General features: G+C 45.1%; 1 protein-coding gene across 2 annotated transcripts in view; it reads left to right on the plus strand.

Moving 5' to 3' along the window:
• The window catches only part of LOC136627001 (probable cation-transporting ATPase 13A5), a 130,175-nt gene that overhangs the window by 29,003 nt on the left and 80,171 nt on the right, over window positions 1–21,001 (plus strand). For both annotated transcript variants that reach the window (XM_066601957.1, XM_066601964.1), the window contains exons 2-8: window positions 1,978–2,151; window positions 4,047–4,181; window positions 7,255–7,325; window positions 9,720–9,800; window positions 11,231–11,300; window positions 19,915–20,049; window positions 20,864–20,936. In XM_066601957.1, coding sequence (XP_066458054.1) covers window positions 1,978–2,151; window positions 4,047–4,181; window positions 7,255–7,325; window positions 9,720–9,800; window positions 11,231–11,300; window positions 19,915–20,049; window positions 20,864–20,936 — 739 coding nt within the window. The remainder of the gene's footprint in view (window positions 1–1,977; window positions 2,152–4,046; window positions 4,182–7,254; window positions 7,326–9,719; window positions 9,801–11,230; window positions 11,301–19,914; window positions 20,050–20,863; window positions 20,937–21,001) is intronic.

The following is a 21,001-nucleotide window of genomic DNA, read 5'->3' on the forward strand; positions in this document are numbered from 1 at the left end:
GTTTCATCACATGCACAGATATTTTAACCTGTTGGTTATACAGTTACAAGATAAAGGATGTGAACCCTTTGAAATTACCTGAATTTCTACATTCATTACTAATAAAATGTGGTCTGATTGTTTTTGGTTAATCACAACTATAGACAATCTTAACTAAACTAATGGTACAGGGTGTTTTAAAGGTATGGGGACATCTGAATAAATGGAATATGTCACATGCCCTCCTTCCCATTTGAAAATATTGACGTGATTCCAAGATAGCGACTTTCAAAATGGCCACTGTGTTGGATACCACCCCTCATAGATTTGCCACCTTCACCTTAGCAACATGCTAGACACAGGATGCCGTTCCCAACCACCGTTTTCTATTTATTCAGAGGTCTCCATACCTTTGGACAACCCTGTACACAAATATTCCCACCACTCATATCTTCAATTGAACCTATTGAGAACACATCCACATGGCGCAGAGAACTAAGTGAACCCTTGAATTTAATTACCTGGAGATCCTCCTTTTCTACAATCGCCTCCAACAAATGTTGGTCCGTTCCTCCCTGCAATCTGCTTCAGTCCATCCATATTTCTGGAATGCTTTGCATGCAGACCTCTTCAGGTCATTCCACAGCATCTTGATAAGGCCAGAAATCTTACTTGGCCATTCCAAAATGCAAATATTCTTATTTTTCAACCACTCTTTAGTTGATTTAACTGTGTGCTTTGTGTTATTGTCCTGTTGCATCACCCAATATGTGTCTTCAGCTGGAGATCACAGACTGCTGCTCTTACATTGTCCTGAAAAATGTTTTGATACATTTTCAAATTTAATTATTCCCTCCAATATTTGCAAAATGTTCAGGCCCTGAGACAGCAGGCCAGCCCCAAACATGATGCACCCTCCGCTATGTGTTGCCTGGAAGCATTATGGTACACCCAGGTGGCCTTGGGCAAACTTGAGATGGGCTGCATTTTTTTTTTTTTTTTTTGGACAGTAGCTGTTTTTTTCCTGATGTCCTCCTGTGAACATTCTTGTTCAATGTTTTTCTAAATCTTAGAGCCATAAACAGAGCTTTTTGCAGTTCTCTGTATATCTTTTGCTGTTACTGTTTTTGTTTTTCTAATTTCTTCTAGTATTGTTTGCCATGGCCATGGAGTGCTGTTTGTTTAACCTTGCCTTGATGTACACCCAGGTCTTTAGCAATGATGCTGTAGCCATTTCCTGGTTTATGCATCTCTACAACACACCTACTAGGTTATTCAAAGGGTTAATTTACTTTTTTTTTTATTGCAACCAGGGCTTGACTACCCACAGGTTATGCATGAATACCCCCAAGGGGCCCTGAGCCAGGTGTGAGTCTCCCTCTTCTAGCACAAGCAGCAAACCATACAATATATTCACTGCACTACATACAGATAGGTATTATATAGGCTGGCTGAGATGCTGTATAATTGGGTAGGTAATCTACTTTTACAGATGCATAGGCTGGCTAAAATGACATCTAGGAGTATTTAATAGTATCCTCCCTTCCTATTATTTTGAACTGTCCAGGCATTTCTGACAGTTGGCAACCCTGCATCTTTCTATCAAATTATATGGAGAATGCAGCAGCTTAGAATCTGTGAGCGGGGATCAACTAATATTTGCATGTAGCTGTACAGCAAGCCCCAAGAATTTTATTGTTGGACCCTAGGCACTCCAATTCAACATTGCTTCCAACTGTACTAATCATTTTATATCATATTTTTTTCCCCCATGCTCCCCTGGCCTCAACCAAATTAGCTATTTCATATTTACTAATGAGTTGTATTGCACAAAATATACAATATCACTGAAATGACAAATGCTGTAGAACATGTATGATTACGGAAGTCTGCCATATGTTCATAGCATTGGTTAGATTGGTACCCTTTTCTGCTGGTTTTGTACCCATTGTTTGTGGCCTATATTCATTCTTATCTTTTGTTGCTTTGATTTCACAGGACCTGTTTGGATACAGAACACAGATGTGGAAGCAAGCACTGTGCATTATTGGGTATATCTTTTCCCTCGGGTTTCTTCTTCTCCTATTTTATTGGAAACCAGAATGGGATGTCTGGTGTCAATGTGCTTCATGTAGCCTTGAGAAAGCTAATATTATATTACTGAGGACTACGGTATGTATTTTGGTGTCTACCTTTAATTCTTGGCTTTGAGCCCACCCACTTCTTCGTATACTTGTTTTTGTTATTTACTAAAGCTAGGTGCACGGTAAGCGAAATATTGGTCCAACAAACTTACACAGATATTGCACTTGCAAATCTGCCATTTTTTTTTTTTTTTTTGTATACAAGTGCTATGCGTTTTGCTTGAAAAACAGATTTCACTGGATCGCATATTGTTTCAATAGTAAAGAATAAAAAAAATTGCTGGGGATGCGAGTGCAATGCAATTTCTTCTTCCTATTCCATAGAAAATAATGGGCAATGTCACGCCAAGATAGGACATGCTGTGATTTTTCTATCTAGGACTCTCTAAGGCCTCCTGCAGGAAGGTGCATTTTTGTGCGCTGAAAATCAGCTGCAGGAATTGCAACCATTAGAATCCATAGGTTTCAATTGGTTCCCTCACTCTGCTCAATTTTCCGTGTGCATTTTTCCGCCTTTGGTGAAAATATGCGACATGCTCTATTTTTGTCCGCAATGCACAGAAATTGTGCATGAAAATCGCCCATGTAGGCTCCACTAACTCTTTGGAGGCCAAGAAATCATCATTTTGGCCTCCGTTGGGGTGGTACGCATCAGCAATTATTTCTACTGCATACAAAAATGCAGCAGATTGTGTTTTCCTAAACAGTGGGTCATCAAAAAATAGCAAATATCGTGTTGTACACATTTTTATACCTCGGCACTTAGTGGGCTATGTATGCCTTTTATAATGGCATATGTTAGATCCCTTTGTTATGTTGGGAAATCTCCTGCAAGTATACCTCGGACAAGGCTTGGGCACAATCTGCACAAAGGCAGTTAAACCTGTTGTGCCTCTTGTCTTATCCATTGTAAATAACACAAGTAGCACAATAATCAAAAATGTAAATACAATACACACTGCTGTTTAGTGAATGTTTTATATCGAATATCTACAAGCAGAGATCTTAAAAGCCACGAGGAATTGACACAGAAAATATATTAGAAAACTATCATTTTCTATTATTTCAAAAATAACATGTATGTGCTGAAACCTGAACACACCTTTTAAGGGCCATTTCACACTGGCATTTTTGCTTCTCGTCTAGCTGACCTGCTGTGGCAGCAGCAAAATGGAAAGAAAATTGTTGAGCTTTTCTGCCCATAGACATGCATTGAAACTGCAGCCTTTCAGTTTCAATCTGCTTCTCAATTGCCCATTCCGTTTTTTTCACTAGAACAAAAGCGCAGACTGCTGTATTTCTTGATTCTAGCTCAAAAGGAGGAATAAAAACGAATCCATTTTTTTTACATTGCTGTTATTTTTTTCATTTTTCCCATTTACTACAATCCGTTTTCATCTGTTTTACTCCCATTTTGTACAGCTCTGTTTTTTGCAAAACAGGATCCACTAGTGTGAACTCAGTCTAATGGCCCATTTACATTTAAATGACTGAAAGATTTAGCAATGTTTTTTGCATAAAGTGTTAATGGCTATTACACTTTATCATCATTTGCATGTGAAGGGGCCTCTGGGAGCTGTTTGCAGAGCCCAGCATGTGATTAATCACCCACCCAGCTGTACAAGCAGCTGCATTGTTCTCCTAGCAGGTTACAATGTTATCTGCTGTCTTTCATAGAGATAACAGCATGTGGTCCATTAAGAGACACTTTATCTCTCAGTGTATGAACCATGGATTTTAAGTTCACCTTAGAATCATCATCCAGACGAAAAGTGTGCGATGCCCACGTTTATATGTAACGATTATCTCTCATTTTCGATCATTTGAACGAATTTTGAGCAATAATTGTTACATGTAAATGGGGCTTAACTTATATTCACTGATACCATTGTTCTCATTATGCCTGCCTTGCTTTCTCCTTAGGACGATTTTAAAAAATACTCCAAGAAAAAGGTATTTTGGGTTGAGCCATTCAAAACAGTAGATAAGGAATTGCATGGGGTAACCTCTGATGAGAAATCTTTAATTGGCAAAGCTTTGATCATGCCGGATTACAAGGTTTGTTCTTTTCCTCATCTTCACATTAACATACAAAATGAAAACTCTATGACTTGTTCCCACAGTACATTTACCTGGAGATAGAGCTGGGCGATTTTGCGAAAAAATTTAAATCTCAATTTTATTTAAATTTATGTTTTTTGTTTTGTTGCTAAATGGGCTGAAAGAAATAGCCATATGAGGCCTTGTTTTTTGCAGGAGGAGTTGAAGTTTTTAATAGCAGCACTTTGCAATACATATATTGTCTCTTCTTTAACTTTGATTTTTTTTTTTGTGTGTGGGAATGGCAGAGATGGAAAAGACAAATTCTGCTATTACTCTTTTACAGTTTTTATTTCACAGCATGTTGCCTTTATTCTGTTGATCACTACTTGTTGATCCAGAGGAAGGCAAAAAAAAAAAACTAATGAGGCAGAAGCCAATTTAGCCCATTCAGGGGAAAAAGTTTTTCCTTACTCAAAATAATCCCTCGATCGACATTTTGAAAGTTCCTACATGACTCCAAGACCCAGATCAACAACCCTGCTGGTTATTTAATGTCTATATCCTGTAATATCATACCGCTCTAAAAGATATTTTGCAAGAACAATGGTGCCTTATATTTTTGAACTAATATGACAGCCACCTGTACATTTACTCCTCCCTAATCTGTGAGATCTCGGACTACACTGATGAAGTACGCGGCAGTGGTATACACTGATATCTTATTTGGTGCTGAGCCAAGGCCTCGTTTCTGTCCCTCCTCCACCTCTCCCCATATATTAGATAGATAGATATATAGATAGATGGATGGAGCGCGTACCTCCAGAACTTGACCAATTGCCTGTAGAGGTGATGATCAGACTCGAGGCAGCAGTGGCTGGCAGCAGTGAGATTTAGCCACAGAGCTACAGTGGTGTAGAAGAGAGACTTCCTGCTCATGAGGGTAGGCAGCAAGTAAAGCTTCTATCCCCTGAAATGGCTTCTTCTGGCCAATAAAGATATGTAGATGCAGCATCCTAATGCTGTAGGGCAGGAGCCAGCCACTCTGGGAAGCAGTAAGTTACTGCTTTCATAATCAATGCAGCACACACTATGTTAAAAGAAATCAAATTTTACAATTGTGTATAAAAACAGAATCACAAGGTTGCAAGTGAGCAAATTAATTCAAGGCTGCCTCTAGTTTGGATGTAAGTTGTGATACGGGCGGGCATGAAGGCATATAGGTAACATATGGTATCCTGTGACATATTGGTCCAAATTTACTGTAACTGAGCCTCTAGATCATGCAAACTCATAGGCTGTCAAAGTTGGAATCCCAGATGGTCCCATACATGTTTTATTGGTGATGACTGGGCAAGCAACAGAAGTGTGACAATGTTGTGGAGGCTCCTGTGACACCATTGTGTGTGCGGCCGAGCATTATCCTGTTGAAAAATGCCTCTTGAAAGATGCCTCTCTTGCTATGAGAGGCAACACATGTGGCTGCAGGATGTCCTGAACATAGAATCATAGAATGGAAGGGTCATCTGGTCCAACCCCCCTGCTCAGTGCAGGATTCGCTAAATCATCCCAGACAGATGTCTGCCCAGCCATTGTTTTGAAGACTTCCATTGAAGGAGAACTTGCCACCTCCCATGGTAACCTGTTCCACTCATTGATCACCCTCACTGTCAAAGTTTTTTCTAATATCTAATTTGCGTCTCCTCCCTTTCAGTTTAATCCTATTGCTTCTAGTCTTTCCTTGCACAAATGAAAATAGGGCTGATCCCTCTGCACTGTGACAGCCCTTCAGATATTTGTAGACAGCTATTAAGTCTCCACTCAGTCTTCTTTTTTGCAAGCTAAACATTCGAGATCCTTTAACCGTTCATCATTGGACATAATTTGCAGACCGCTCACCATCTTGGTAACTTCTCTGAACTCGCTCCAGTTTGTCTTTTTTAACATATCGCTGAGCTGTCATTGTTCCTCATACTATTGCTTTGGGTGACAGACTCTTGTATGCGATTGCCCCCCATACCATTACAATAGCAGTGGGGGCAGTGTACCGCTCCACAACAAAGGCAGGATTGAGGCACTCACCGCTAGGTCTCCAGACATGAACACAGCCGTCATTAGTGCTCAAGCTAAACTTAGATTTGTTGTTGAAGACAACCTAGTTCCACTCTGCAGCAGATCAGTTTCCTCGTTCACAACACCACCACAAATGGAGGCAATAGTGGGCGGGTGTCAAAGCCAGTAAATGTAATGAGTGCTGTGAGACCAAATGCTCGGAAATGGTTCCAACAGACACAAGGACAACAAAACAGTTGGAGCTGCTCGTGCTTGTTGAACGATGAGATGAACTTCTCTACTGGTAGTCTGTTGAGGGCATCCTGAGCACAGCTACCCTGTGTGCATGCATCCACTGGTCCCAACACCTCCTAACAGTCTGGTCAGAACAGCCCAGATGGCAGGCAATTCGTTGATATCTGCATCCAGTTTCTCGCATTTCAATAATGCGCCCCGTTGCAAACTGTGTTAAGTGAGTGAAATCTCTTTGATTGCCACGTAAAAGTATTTTATTCATGTCTAAAGGTTAATAAACTCTACAAAAGCAGAAAAAAAGGGGTCCACTATACACAAGGAGCCTCTGAGAGCCTTGTTATAGGTCAAGTTTAAGTGACCGCTTTGAACGATCATTTTGCATAAACTATTATTTAGCTACTCAGCTACTTAAGAGCAATTAAGTGTGCAAATAAAGCCTTCCTTGAAAACAATTAATAGCCTAAGGACTATTATCTGTGCTCAGATCCTTTGTTCTCCATGGGGAAACAATGCTATCAGCACTCCCCGTAGAGAACTGCTAATAAGGCTGAACTACGATTTTTAGGTTGGCCTGAATTTAACGAACAGCTAGTGTGATGGGCGCATATTTAGATGCAACGATTATCGCTAAAACAATCGCCTTTTAGCGTTTTTTTTTTTTGCGAATACAATTGGAGGCAGAACTTAGAGTTCCCATATAATCTTAGTGTAATTAACATCTTCCTACAATCTCCATTTAACAATAGCTGCGCAGTTCCTAACCGGTTTTGTTCACTTTTGTTAGGTGCGATGTATAAGAGTACAGAAAATTAGATATATTTGGAACACATTGGAAAAAAATTTTCAAAAAATTGGGTGAGTTTAACATATGTATGTTACTATGAATAATTGACTGGCACATCTTATAGAGCTTTTCAGGGACAGACGGCTATCAGTGTGTGACTGCATACAGATGAAGACAAGTCTGGGGTGGCTCATCGAGCAAGGGTGATAGTGGGGACAAAATATGGGAGGATGTGGGTACAATGTTGGCCGCCATACGGTATGGGGTATGGTACATGTGGAGAGACTGGAACAGACCATATCCTGCTGAGTTATTGCTCCAAAACAATAACCGTAAGGGCTTATTTAGCCGACCGTATATCGGCTCGGTTTTCACGCCGAGCCGATATATGGTGTCCTTGTCTGCAGGTGGGGGAGGATGGAAGAGTCGGGAGCAGGAACTGAGCTCCCGCCCCTTGCCACTATTTGCAATGAGAGGGGCGGAGCTAAGTGGTGGTACTTGGCTCCGCCCCCATCTCGCCCCCTTCTATTGCAAATAGCGGAGAGGGGGTGGGAGCTCAGTTCCTGCTCCTGGCTCTTCCATCCTCCTCCCCCTGCAGACAAGGACATCGTATATCGGCTCAGCGTGAAAACTGAGCCGATATACGGTCGTCTGAAATAGCCCTAAGGAAGAGTAATTACCTCACGTGATCTAGACTCTCTCTTTCTTCTCTAGTGTTAGCTATCCCTCCTAGCTTTGTGTCAGCAAATTTGATTAGTTTCCACCCAATTCCCTCCTCCAGATCATTGATAAAAATGTTGAACAACACTGGGCCTAGGACAGAGCCTTGTGGTACCCCACTTGATACATTCTTCCACGTGGATGTGCAGCCATTTATGACCACTCTGAGTACAATCAGTCAGCCAGTTGTGAATCCACCTAACAGTTGCCTTTTCATTCCGATATTTAGTCATTTTTTTCAATAAGTATAGTATGAAATACTTTGTCAAATGCCTGACTAAAGTCAAGATATATTATATTTGCCACATTTCCCTAATCAATCCAGTTGGTGATTGTCATAGAAGGAAATTAGATTCGTCTGGCATGACTTGTTTGTTACAAACCCATGCTGACTCTGGTTAATTTCTCCATTGTCATCCAAGTACTTGCATACATGCTGTTTAATAATTTGTTCAAAGATCTTTTCCGGTATAGAAGTCAGGCTCACAGGCCTATGGTTTCCTTAAAGGGGTTCTGACATGAATAAGGTTTTTATGCTTTAGCAACCATTGTTCCCTGGTCTGCCTAATGGACACAAGGAACCCACGTTTTTTGGCGTGCTAAAGCATAAAAACCTAATGCTTACCTTTTCTTCTGTTGTTGTGTAGCGGGGGTCATCTCCCAGCAGGCTTTCTTCTTCCTCTGACAAGCCAGGATGGCCTGCCCCCCTCCGGGACTGCGTGCAGGCACAGAAGACAGGTCCCATCTGACAGGAGTCAGAACGGATCGCCTCTCCACTGCGCACGTGCAGACCTTCCAGCTCAGCGGGGACAGACGGGCCGCCCACAGCAAGCACTGCTTGTGACGTGGTGCCCGTCCTTTCACCTCGGAAGTGGCTGACGGAAGGAGCAGAGCAGGAAGCGGTCATTTTTACCGCTTCAGCTCTGCTTCAAGAAGCTGCAGAGGAAGATGCCCGATGGAGGGGACATGCCTGACGATCGGTCCTGGCCAGGCAAGGTAAGTAAAATTTATTTATTTTTTGTCATGTCAGAACCCCTTTAAAGACACCGAATACCTATTACAACAACTATGCATAGGTACTGTGAATGTAATAACAGTCTCTCTTACACAGAAATGGCTGTCAATCACTGATAGGACCATCTACTGTACCAGCATGTACAGGGATATAAATGAATAAAATACATTATACTGAATCCTTCCCCAGAAAACTATATATATCTATATATATATATATATATATATCTATATATATATATATCTATATATATATATATATATCTGCTCCGCTGCTCCTTCTCTAAAACATGTTGCCTGCAGTTTGGACAGCATCTTCAAGTCAAAAGACTCCCTTTAAAAAGTGTTATCTGAGCTATTATTCTTTCTTCTTAAATTAGTGCTCCCCATGTCAAAGCATAGCAAATGATCTTATACTTGCCATTCCCAGGTCCCCACAGCTACCACACTGCAGTTCTCATCTCCCCTCTGATGTGTTTATAGGCTGCAGTCAGCCTGTGTATAGGAAGTCACAGGAACCTGCAGCCAAACACCGCGTTCAGCCACTGATGTCTGTAATTTACCATTCATAGACTGCCTCTTCAGCCTGTAAACCAATTGTATTTTTTTTTTTAAAATATTTATATTTTTAAAAATATTATTTTTTTTTTTACAGTAAGACAACTTTTTTTCATTTTTAGTAACTCTTATTTTCATTCTCAACACATTTCCCTTGTATGCTTGTAATTCAGGGCTCTAGAAGATGAATACTCGTGTTCAGATATACATACAAGGTTTGGTTGTGGTTTCACTCAAGAGGAGCAAGAAATGCGGTAAGTGAAGACCACTTTTATATGCTAAAATGGTTAATTCTAATGCTAGTGCATGCCACGGAGGCTGTAAGGTTATTTTATGGAGTTGTACTGTCTCGCTGCACTGCCATATAGGCTCCGTATGTATAAAGACATTCTTCCCTAGTAGGATGTAATGCCTCCCTATATGGAGTATGCCACATTTTATTTCTTCTGGCAGTATCCAACAAAAAAAACTTCCATCTGAAATTTGAATCTTGTACAGAAGAGGGTTTGGACACATTGTTGGCAACCTTACTGCAGCCCTTAAAGGGGTTGTGCAGTTGTAAACTATTAATGGCCTATCTGCAGGATAGACCATCAGTAGTAGATCACCAGGTATCTACTGCCTGGGAGTCCCACCAATCAGTTGTTCGCTGGGCCAGTGTGTTCGTAAACTGAGCTGATTGCTTCAGGAAGCAGTCAGCTCCGTTCTTACTGTAGTAGCAATGTTTGGTATTACAGGCAAAGTTCCATTTGAAGTAAATGGGGAAATTGCATGGCCACAGCAGTGAGATGGAAGCTGCCTGCATGAGCACTGCGGCCCAATAAATAGCTGATCCGTGGGGGATCCCAAGCAGCAGACCCTCACAGATCTTCTATTGATGACCTATCCTAAATCTAGGCCATCAATAGATTACAAGTAGACCTCCCCTTTAAAGGAGTTTTCCAAATAATAAAATCATTGTTGGCATTAACCCTTTCCAATCCACTGTCTGACCTCTGAAGACATTATGATTTAAGGCTGTACAGCTTCGATGTTGGAAGACATCCGTTGGGGTTCTGTTACTGTATATTGCCAGCCTCTCTGCTGTCGGAGCCTATCCAACGTGTCACCTCATGCAGTACTGGCTTTAGCCAGCATATAGCGTTTTTGTATAATGGCAGAAAAAGAGTAAGCCCCCTAGGAAAACCAGGATACAAATTGGATTGGAAAGGGTTAAGGAGGTGGGATGGGGGGGAGGGGTTGAATTACATATTTATAAAAAAAAAAACAAAATGACAATATTTAACTCCCTACTACTGTGGTGCTCTCCCTCACCCCCACCCTGCTACAGCTCTGGACCTCTGATCTTATATTTACTTTGGCTGCAGCTGTCATGTGATTGTTTGCCCACCTGACAATTACAGCCATTAGGAGGCCCAAATACAGGATGTCAGAACACCAGGCCAGAATACCCAGTGATGTCACCTGTCAGATGCCATGGCCCCAGGAGTATATTGCTTATATAGTTTGGGGCATGGGGCACCTAAAACTATATTAAAAGATTAAGTCGGACAACTCCTTAACTTTAGCATTGCTATGTTTTTTGAGGTCCTTTTGAGTGTATTGCTTATAACTTCTTTTATTAGGAAGTTGCTAGTTTTCATCCCAGACTAATGTTACTGTAATTTAATTTTAAAAAATGCAGAAAACAAGTATGTGGACTGAATGCAATCGAGGTAGAAGTTACTCCTATCTGGAAGCTACTTTTCAAAGAGGTGAGGTCAATTTCTTTTTTTCTTTGTTTGCTTCTGATGCTGTACAGCACTTTTCACAGTAAAATACTTTATACCATGGAAAAAATAAAGGCCTAAAATTCTGCAGGCAGCATGTTATAGAGCAGGAAGAGGGGTACAGATGGATATATAGATTTAGATTTTGTATAACCTGTGTTTTAGTCATTTAAATCACTGTTAATTCTGAGCTTAAAGCTGCAATAGGCGGCCCTATCAGTGACTGACCCATATCTGTATATGACTGTGCACACAGAGGTAGCTGTCAATCACTGATGGGACCGCCCACTGGACCTCTCAGGCCAGAATGAGCAGAGATATAAATGAATAAAATAGAATTTATTGAATCTATTCCCACAAAACTACATATCAATCTGCTCCTCAATTCTTGTCACAAAAATCTGTGTATGAAGCCACCCTAAGGCTGTTTTCACACAGTTGAGAATATTTGTGCATTGTGAGGCACACAAATCTTGCACGAACATGCACCCCACTCTTTTGAATCAAGACAATCTGTTTAATTTATTAATAGAGATGAGCGAACGTACTCGTCCGAGCTTGATGCTCGTTCGAGTATTAGCGTGTTCGAGATGCTCGTTATTCCAAACTAGCACCACGCAATGTTCGAGTTACTTTCACTTTCATCTCTGAGACGTTAGCACGCTTTTCTGGCCAATAGAAAGACAGGGAAGGCATTACAACTTCCCCCTGCGACGTTCAAGCCCTATACCACCCCCCTGCAGTGAGTGGCTGGCGAGATTAGGTGTCACCCGAGTATATAAATCGGCCCCTCCCGCGGCTCGCCACAGATGCGTTCTGACATAGTTCAGGGAAAGTGCTGTCTTGCTGGAGTTGCTATAGGGAGAGTGTTGGGGTTCTTGAAGCCTAAAATAACTCCTAAAGGTCCTTCTTAGGGCCACATTTGACCATGTGCAGTACTGTTGAGGCTTCTTTTTGCAGTGTTGCACTTTTTTTTTTTTTTTTGTATATCGGCCGTGCAGAGCATTGCGTCCTGCAGTAATTTTACATAGTCCAGGGCCAGTAGTGGTGAGGCAGGGACAGAAGACATATACAGTCTATATAGGCAGTGGGCTTTTCCAAAAACATTTGGGAAAAAAAAAATCTATTTGGGCTGCCTGTGACCGTCCTCAGTGTACTGCGTCTCTGCTGGGGGTAGTTGTCCTAATTCATACGCAGCCAGCTAAGTGTTACAGCAGGCTTGCGCAAAATTCTTTCCTGGCTCTGCTGTGCGTTCCGTAAGCGAAGTCAGCCTCCAACCACAGGCCAATAAGCGGCACATTTAATTACAGCGTTCTGTTTCTGCACTACTGGTAATACAGCATGCTGAGGGGCAGGGGTAGGCCAAGAGGACGCGGGCGAGGACGCGGAGGCCCAAGTCAGGGTGTGGGCACAGGCCGAGCTCCTGATCCAGGTGTATCGCAGCCGACTGCTGCGGGATTAGGAGAGAGGCACGTTTCTGGCGTCCCCACATTCATCTCACAATTAATGTGTCCACGCGGGAGACCTTTATTAGAAAATGAGCAGTGTGAGCAGGTCCTGTCGTGGATGGCAGAAAGTGCATCCAGCAATCTATCGACCACCCAGAGTTCTGCGCCGTCCACTGCTGCAACTCTGAATCCTCTGGCTGCTGCTCCTCCTTCCTCCCAGCCTCCTCACTCCATTACAATGACACATTCTGAGATGCAGGCAGACTACCAGGAACTGTTGTCGGGCCCCTGCCCAGAATGGGCAGCAATGGTTCCGAATCCTCTCCCACTGGAGGAGTTTGTCGTGACCGATGCCCAACCTTTGGAAAGTTCCCGGGGTCCGGGGGATGAGGCTGGGAACTTCCGGCAACTGTCTCAAGAGCTTTCAGTGGGTGAGGAGGACGATGACGATGAGACACAGTTGTCTATCACTCAGGAAGTAGTAATTGGAGTAAGTCCAAGGGAGGAGGGCACAGAGACGATGAGGTGACTGACCCCACCTGGTTTGCTACGCCTACTGAGGACAGGTCTTCAGAGGGGGAGGCAAGGGCAGCAGCAGGGCAGGTTGCAAGAGGCAGTGCGGTGTCCAGGGGTAGAGGCAGGGCCAGACCGAATAATCCACCAACTGTTTCCCAAAGCGCCCCCTTGCGCCATGCCACCCTGCAGAGGCCGAGGTGCTCAAAGGTCTGGCAGTTTTTCACTGAGAGTGCAGACGACCGACGAACAGTGGTGTGCAACCTGTGTCGCGCCAAGATCAGCCGGGGAGCCACCACCACCAGCCTCCCCACCACCAGCATGTGCAGACCTATGATGACCAAGCACCCCACAAGGTGGGACGAAGGCCGTTCACCGCCTCCGGTTTGCACCGCTGCCTCTCCCCCTGTGCCCCAACCTGCCACTGAGATCCAACCCCCGTCTCAGGACACAGGCACTACCGTCTCCTGGCCTGCACCCACACCCTCACCTCCGCTGTCCTCGGCCCCATCCAGCAATGTGTCTCAGCGCAGCATCCAGCCATCGCTAGTGCAACTGTTTGAGAGCAAGCGCAAGCACGCCGCCACGCACCCGCACGCTCAAGCGTTAAACGTGCACATAGCCAAATTTATCAGCCTGGAGATGCTGCCGTATAGGGTTGTGGAAACGGAGGCTTTCAAAGGTATGATGGCGGCGGCCCCGCGCTACTCAGTTCCCAGCCGCCACTACTTTTCCCGATGTGCCGTCCCAGCCCTGCACAACCACGTCTCCCGCAACATTGTACAGGCCCTCACCAACGCGGTTACTGCCAAGGTCCACTTAACAACGGACACGTGGACAAGCACAGGCGGGCAGGGCCACTATATCTCCCTGACGGCACATTGAGTGAATTTAGTGGAGGCTGGGACAGAGTCAGAGCCTGGGACCGCTCACGTCCTACCCACCCCCAGAATTGCGGGCCCCAGCTCGGTGGTGGTATCTGCGGCGGTGTATGCTTCCTCCACTAAACCACCCTCCTCCTGCTCCTCCTCTGCAACCTCTGTCTCGCAATCAAGATAAGTCAGCAGCAGCACGTCGGCAGCAGTCGTGTGGCACGCGGCGTGGAAGCACAGCGGTGGGCAAGCGTCAGCAGGCCGTGCTGAAACTACTCAGCTTAGGAGAGAAGAGGCACACGGCCCACAAACTGCTGCAGGGTCTGACAGAGCAGACCGACCGCTGGCTTGCGCCGCTGAGCCTCCAACCGGGCATGGTCGTGTGTGTGACAACGGCCGTTACCTGGTGGCGGCTCTGCAGCTCGGCAGCCTCACGCATGTGCCATGCCTGTCCCACATCTTTAATTTGGGGGTTTAGCGCTTTCTGAAAAGCTACCCACGCTTGTCAGACCTGCTCGGAAAGGTGCGCCGGCTCTGCGCACATTTCCGCAAGTCCCACACGGACGCTGCCACCCTGCGCACCCTGCAACATCGGTTTCATCTGCCAGTGCACCGACTGCTGTGCAACGTGCCCACACGGTGGAACTCTACGCTCCACATGTTGGCCAGGCTCTATGAGCAGCGTAGAGCTATAGTGGAATACCAACTCCAACATGGGCGGCGCAGTTGGAGTCAGCCTCCTCAATTCTTTACAGAAGAATGGGCCTGGTTGGCAGACATCTGCCAGGTCCTTGGAAACTTTGAGGAGTCTACCCAGATGGTGAGCGGCTATGCTGCAATCATTAGCGTCACCATTCCTCTGCTATGCCTCTTGAGAAGTTCCCTGCAAAGCATAAAGGCAGACGCTTTGCGCTCAGAAACAGAGCCGGGGGAAGACAGTATGTCGCTGGATAGTCAGAGCACCCTCCTGTCTATATCTCCTCCTGTCTATATCTCAGCGCGTTGAGGAGGAGGAGCATGAGGAGGAGGGGGAAGAGACAGCTTGGCCCACTGCTGAGGGTACCCATGCTGCTTGCCTGTCATCCTTTCAGCGTGTATGGCCTGAGGAGGAGGAGGAGGATCCTGAAAGTGATCTACCTAGTGAGGACAGCCATGTGTTGCGTACAGGTACCCTGGCACACATGGCGGACTTCATGTTAGGATGCCTTTCTCGTGACCCTCGCGTTACATGCATTCTGGCCACTACGGATTACTGGGTGTACACACTGCTCGACCCACGGTATAAGGAGAACCTTTCCACTCTCATACCCGAAGAGGAAAGGGGTTCGAGAGTGATGCTATACCACAGGACCCTGGTGGACAAGCTGATGGTAAAATTCCCATCCGACAGCGCTAGTGGCAGAAGGCGCAGTTCCGAGGGCCAGGTAGCAGGGGAGGCGCGGAGATCAGGCAGCATGTACAGCACAGGCAGGGGAACACTCTATAAAGCCCTGGACAGCTTTATGGCTCCCCAGCAAGCCTGTGTCACCACTCCCCAGTCAAGGCTGAGTCGGCGGCAGCACTGTAAAAGGATGGTGAGGGAGTACGTAGCTGATCGCACGACCGTCCTCCGTGACGCCTCTGCCCCCTACAACTACTGGGTGTCGAAGCTGGACACGTGGCCTGAACTCGCACTGTATGCCCTGGAGGTGCTTGCTTGTCCTGCGGCTAGCGTCTTGTCAGAGAGGGTGTTTAGTGCAGCTGGGGGAATCATCACAGATAAGCGTACCCGCCTGTCAACCGACAGTGCCGACAGGCTTACACTCATCAAGATGAACAAAGCCTGGATTTCCCCAGACTTCTCTTCTCCACCAGCAGACAGCAGCGATACCTAAGCAATACGTAGGCTGCACCCGCGGATGGAAGCATCGTTCTCTATCCCCATCAAAAACGGGGACATTTTTGCTTCATCAATCTGTGTATAGTATTCATCCTCCTCCTCCTGCTCCTCCTCCTGAAACCTCATGTAATCACGCCGAATGGGCAATTTTTCTTAGGCCCACAAGGCTCAGTCATTATAATTTTTCTAAACAATTTTTATATGTTTCAATGCTCATTAAAGCGTTGAAACTTGCACCTGAACCAATTTTTATTTTAACTGGGCTGCCTCCAGGCCTAGTTACAAATTAAGCCACATTAACCAAAGCGATTAATGGGTTTCACCTGCCCTCTTGGTTGGGCATGGGCAATTTTTCTGAGGTACATTAGTACTGTTGGTACACCAATGTTTTGGGGCCCTCGCCTACAGTGTAATCCAATTAATTTTTTGCCCACCTGCATTAAAGCTGACGTTACATCAGCTGTGCTGGGCACTGCAATGGGATATATTTATGTACCGCCGGTGGGTTCCAGGGAGCCACCCATGCTGTCGGTCCACACGGAGTTGTAACTGCATGTGTCCACTTCTAAAGAACCCCAGTCTGACTGAGGCATGCAGTGTGGGCCGAAGCCCACCTGCATTAAACATGACATTACCTCAGCTGTGATGGGCACTGCAATGGGATATATTTATGTACCGCCGGTGGCTTTCTGGCACCCACGCATGCTGTCGGTCCACATGGAGTTGTAACTGCATGTGTCCACTTCTAAAGAACCCCAGTCTGACTGGGGCATGCAGTGTGGGCCGAAGCCCACCTGCATTAAACATGACATTACCTCAGCTGTGATGGACAATGCAATGGGATATATTTATGTGCCGCCGGTGGCTTCCTGGCACCCACCCATGCTGTGGGTCCACAGGGACTTCACAATAGGGAGTTGTACCTGCCTGTGTCTATGAATTAAAAACCCCGGTCTGGTTGGGGCATGCAGTGTGGGCCGAAGCCCACCTGCATTTAATCTGACGTTAGCTCTGCTATCCAGGGCACTGCAATGGGATACGTTTATGTACAGAGGGTGGGTTCCAGGGAGCCACCAATGCTGTGGGTGCACACGCAATTCCCATTGCGGAGTTGTACCTGCCTGTGACTATTTATAAAAAAACGCGGTCTGACTGGGGCATGCAGACACCTTGACAGAATGAATAGTGTGTGGCACATAGGTTCCCCATTGCTATGCCCATGTGTGCAGCTCCTGATGGCGGTGGCACAGGATTATATTTCTCATTGCTTCTGTACAGCATTGTGGGCTATCGCCTCGCCCCTTTTAAAGAGGGTCGCTGCCTCGCCGTGCCAACCCTCTGCAGTGTGTGCCTGCGGTTCCTCCTCATGGCAGACGCACTTATAAATAGACATGAGGGTGGCGTGGCATGAGGGCAGCTGAAGGCTGCGCAGGGACACTTTGGTGTGCGCTGTGGACACTGGGTTGTGTAGGGGGGGGGGGGGGGGTTTGGCAGCATGTAACCCAGGAGAAGTGGCAGCGGAGTGTCATGCAGGCAGTGATTGTGCTTTGTTGGAGGTAGTGTGGTGCTTAGCTATGGTATGCATTGCTACTGAGGGCTTTTCAGAAGTAAAAATTGTTGGGAGGGGTGGGGCACTCTTGCCGCTATTGTGGCTTTATAGTGGGACCTGGGAACTTGAGATGCAGCCCAACATGTAGCCCCTCGCCTGCCCTATCCATTGCTGTGTCGTTCCCATCACTTTCTTGAATTGCCCAGATTTTCACAAATGGAAACCTTAGCGAACATCGGCGATATACAAAAATGCTCGGGTCGCCCATTGACTTCAATGGGGTTCGTTATTCGAAACGAACCCTCGAGCATCGCGAAATTTTCGTCCCGAGTAACGAGCACCCGAGCATTTTGGTGCTCGCTCATCTCTATTTATTAACCATTAATATTTTAAAAAGCAACTTCCAAACATGTTCCATACTCAACATACAGTAAAATTGTGAAGCTATTAAATACTGTTGAGAAGTGGATGGGTTTACTTCATACCACCTGATCTCCACAGATCATTTTACACTCTTTCAATGGGTTTTCTCACATTGTGTTCTTGTGCGTGCATTTCACAAAAAAACCTACGCATCGGGAACTAATTAGGCTGCGCAGCCTTTTTAATCATGGCATTGGTGTGAAAGATTACCTTTAGCACAAAAAGTACAGTAAAATTCACTAGAGCGCATGCAAAAAAGGTTCCTTCACGGTGCAAAAACATTGCGCTACGATGTGCAGTTTTGCACATACGGCAGTGTGAGTTCACCCTTAGGACCCATTCATGCAGCCATATTTTGGAGTTGTGTCTAGTGGTCCATGAGAGAAAAAAAATCACTATATGTTACCCATTTCCCCAGATGAGAAGGATTTGCAGTGTATAGGGTGTGGCCTGCCCATGTGCAGGTGGCCTAAGTGTTGTTAAAGACTACAGTTTCTCAGAATAAAAATTGATACAATTTTGCATCGCCAAGAGAGAATATAAGCGTAAACATATACTTTTTATTTTGCATTGGGGCCTATGGTGACAGATGGAGTCTTTTTGAATCACTCGTAGGACAGATATGTTTACCGTATATACCGGCGTATAAGGCGACGGGGCGTATAAGACGACCCCCCAACTGTCACCTTATACGCCGGTATTCAGTGGAGAAAAAAAAAAAAATTTTATTACTCACCTCCCCCGGCGTCCTGTCGCGCTCCGGCAGGATGTCGCTCGCTCCGGCAGGCTGTCGCTCGCTCCTCGTCCCCGCCGCAGCATAGCTTTCTGAATGTGGGGCTTGAAATCCCCGCTTCCAGAAAGCTAATACACACGCCGGCAGCCATGACATCATTGAATGGCTGTGATTGGCTAAAGCACACGTGGCTTCAGCCAATCACACTATTCAATGACATCATTGAATGGGTGTGATTGCTAACACGTGCGCCTTCAGCCAATCACAGCCATTCAATGATGTCATTGAATAGTGTGATTGGCTGAAGCCACGTGTGCTTTAGCCAATCACAGCCATTCAATGCTGTCATGGCTGCCGGCGTGTGTATTAGCTTTCTGGAAGCGGGGATTTCAAGCCCCGCATTCAGAAAGCTATGCTGCGGCGGGGACGAGGAGCGAGCGACAGCCTGCCGGAGCGAGCGACATCCTGCCGGAGCGCGACAGGACGCCGTGGGAGGTGAGTAATAAAATTTTTTTTTTTTACACTTTTTTTTTTTTGTATTACCGGCGCATAAGACGACCCCCGACTGCAGAGCAGATTTTTCGGGGTTCAAAAGTCGTCTTATACGCCGGTATATACGGTATTTATTTTTTTCTCATGCCACATCATGTCTCAGAATAAAGTGTGTCATGTTAAGGTAAAACTGAAATTGAGGGAGGACACATCTATATGCATCTTTGGATACAAGCATTGGGGAAAACCTCTTACATGGATTGGAGGGTTCCCTAAAGACCAAAGTAATCACCAAAGCGTCCCTAGTACAGAAGGGCTTTGCGTTGCTTTCCTCCTTCAGACTTGCTTTGTAACCCTGGGGCCAATTTCCTATCTCTTTTTTTGTTCACAATGCAGTTCCCCACTTTGTATGGGCCTCCATAGTTTTCTCTATTCATGGCAGCTCTTTAAAGTGTTAAATCATTCCCGCTTGACAAATAAGTGTGTAATAGTAGTTGGCTATTTCTAGTTGTACAGCTCCCGAATGTACAGTATTCATTATAGTGGCTTTTAATTGTCTTAACATTGTTTTCAAAGTTATTTGATAGCAGAAAGGTTTCTATTATCCTTCTGTAGCGGCAATGTAAATGAACGCAATGTGCTAATGTAACAGGTTTTCCAAGTAATACCTAATTCTGTTATTTTAAATAGGTTTTGAATCCATTTTACATTTTTCAAGCCTTCTCTTTGAGTCTTTGGTTTGCTACTGGCTACACAGAGTATGCTGCAGTTCTGGTTGGGATAACCTTGCTTTCCATTGCTGCTACAATATACAATCTGAGGATGGTAAGTGATCTCCCATGTGTAACCTTTATACCTCAGTTTAAAAACACCACTGCTGAAAAACTTTAGCAAACCATTGAAAGGGGCCCCTGGGTGGAATCTGGGCCCTCAACTAGGCTTAAGGAGAAGGGCCAATCCCTGACTAGCAGGGACCACCACCGGTGGTGATGGACTCCTCTTTCCCCAGGGTGTGAATTCGGGGACAATAATACAGCTTTCAGACACTGGTCCATGCTGATTTTCTGTAGGTAGTAAAGGCCGGTCTCAACATTATGCTGCAAATTTTATTATCTGCTGTGAATAGTTTTTTACAGAACGCCCAAGTTTTTGTAGGCAATACACTTCAAGAGTCCATTGGTAGAATTGTTAAAACAGTCCCTTGGTATTGAGAAGAAAATGTCTCTGCTGGCATTCAACCAACAATAACCGTTCTTTGGCAGCTCAATAATGTGCAATTCCTGCAACTTTTGACCACTCACAGTTCACTTTTATCCAATGACTCCTGAAATCTCGGTGCTCCAAAAAGCTGGTGAGAGGAGGATCATAGGCAGCAAACAGAAGGCAGATCACAGACTCTTACCTTCAGCATAGGCACCGCTCTGCTTTTTAAAGGAGCGTCAGTGTATGCTGCATGGCCATGACCCCCCCCCCCCCCCCCACCCCATATAAGACGCATACAGGCTATTCAATGAGCAGAAGTTGCCTGAAAAGTCAGGTATGCTTTAGGGGTTCCTTTTAATTTTTTTGAGGGGGAAAAGTGTTCCCTTAAATGTTATATATATATTTACTTTAAATATTTTTTTGTTTTTTTTATCAGCAATCTGTTAAATTGCACAAGATGGTCTCTTCTCATAACAGCATGAAGGTTACTATCCATGGCAAAAATGGAGGTAAGTAGCATAAGGCTTGATTTTCAACACTAAACTAAAGAGTAAAAGTGAGAATCTATATGAAA

Source organism: Eleutherodactylus coqui, chromosome 1 (genome assembly GCF_035609145.1).
Source record: "Eleutherodactylus coqui strain aEleCoq1 chromosome 1, aEleCoq1.hap1, whole genome shotgun sequence".
NCBI lineage: Eukaryota > Metazoa > Chordata > Amphibia > Anura > Eleutherodactylidae > Eleutherodactylus > Eleutherodactylus coqui.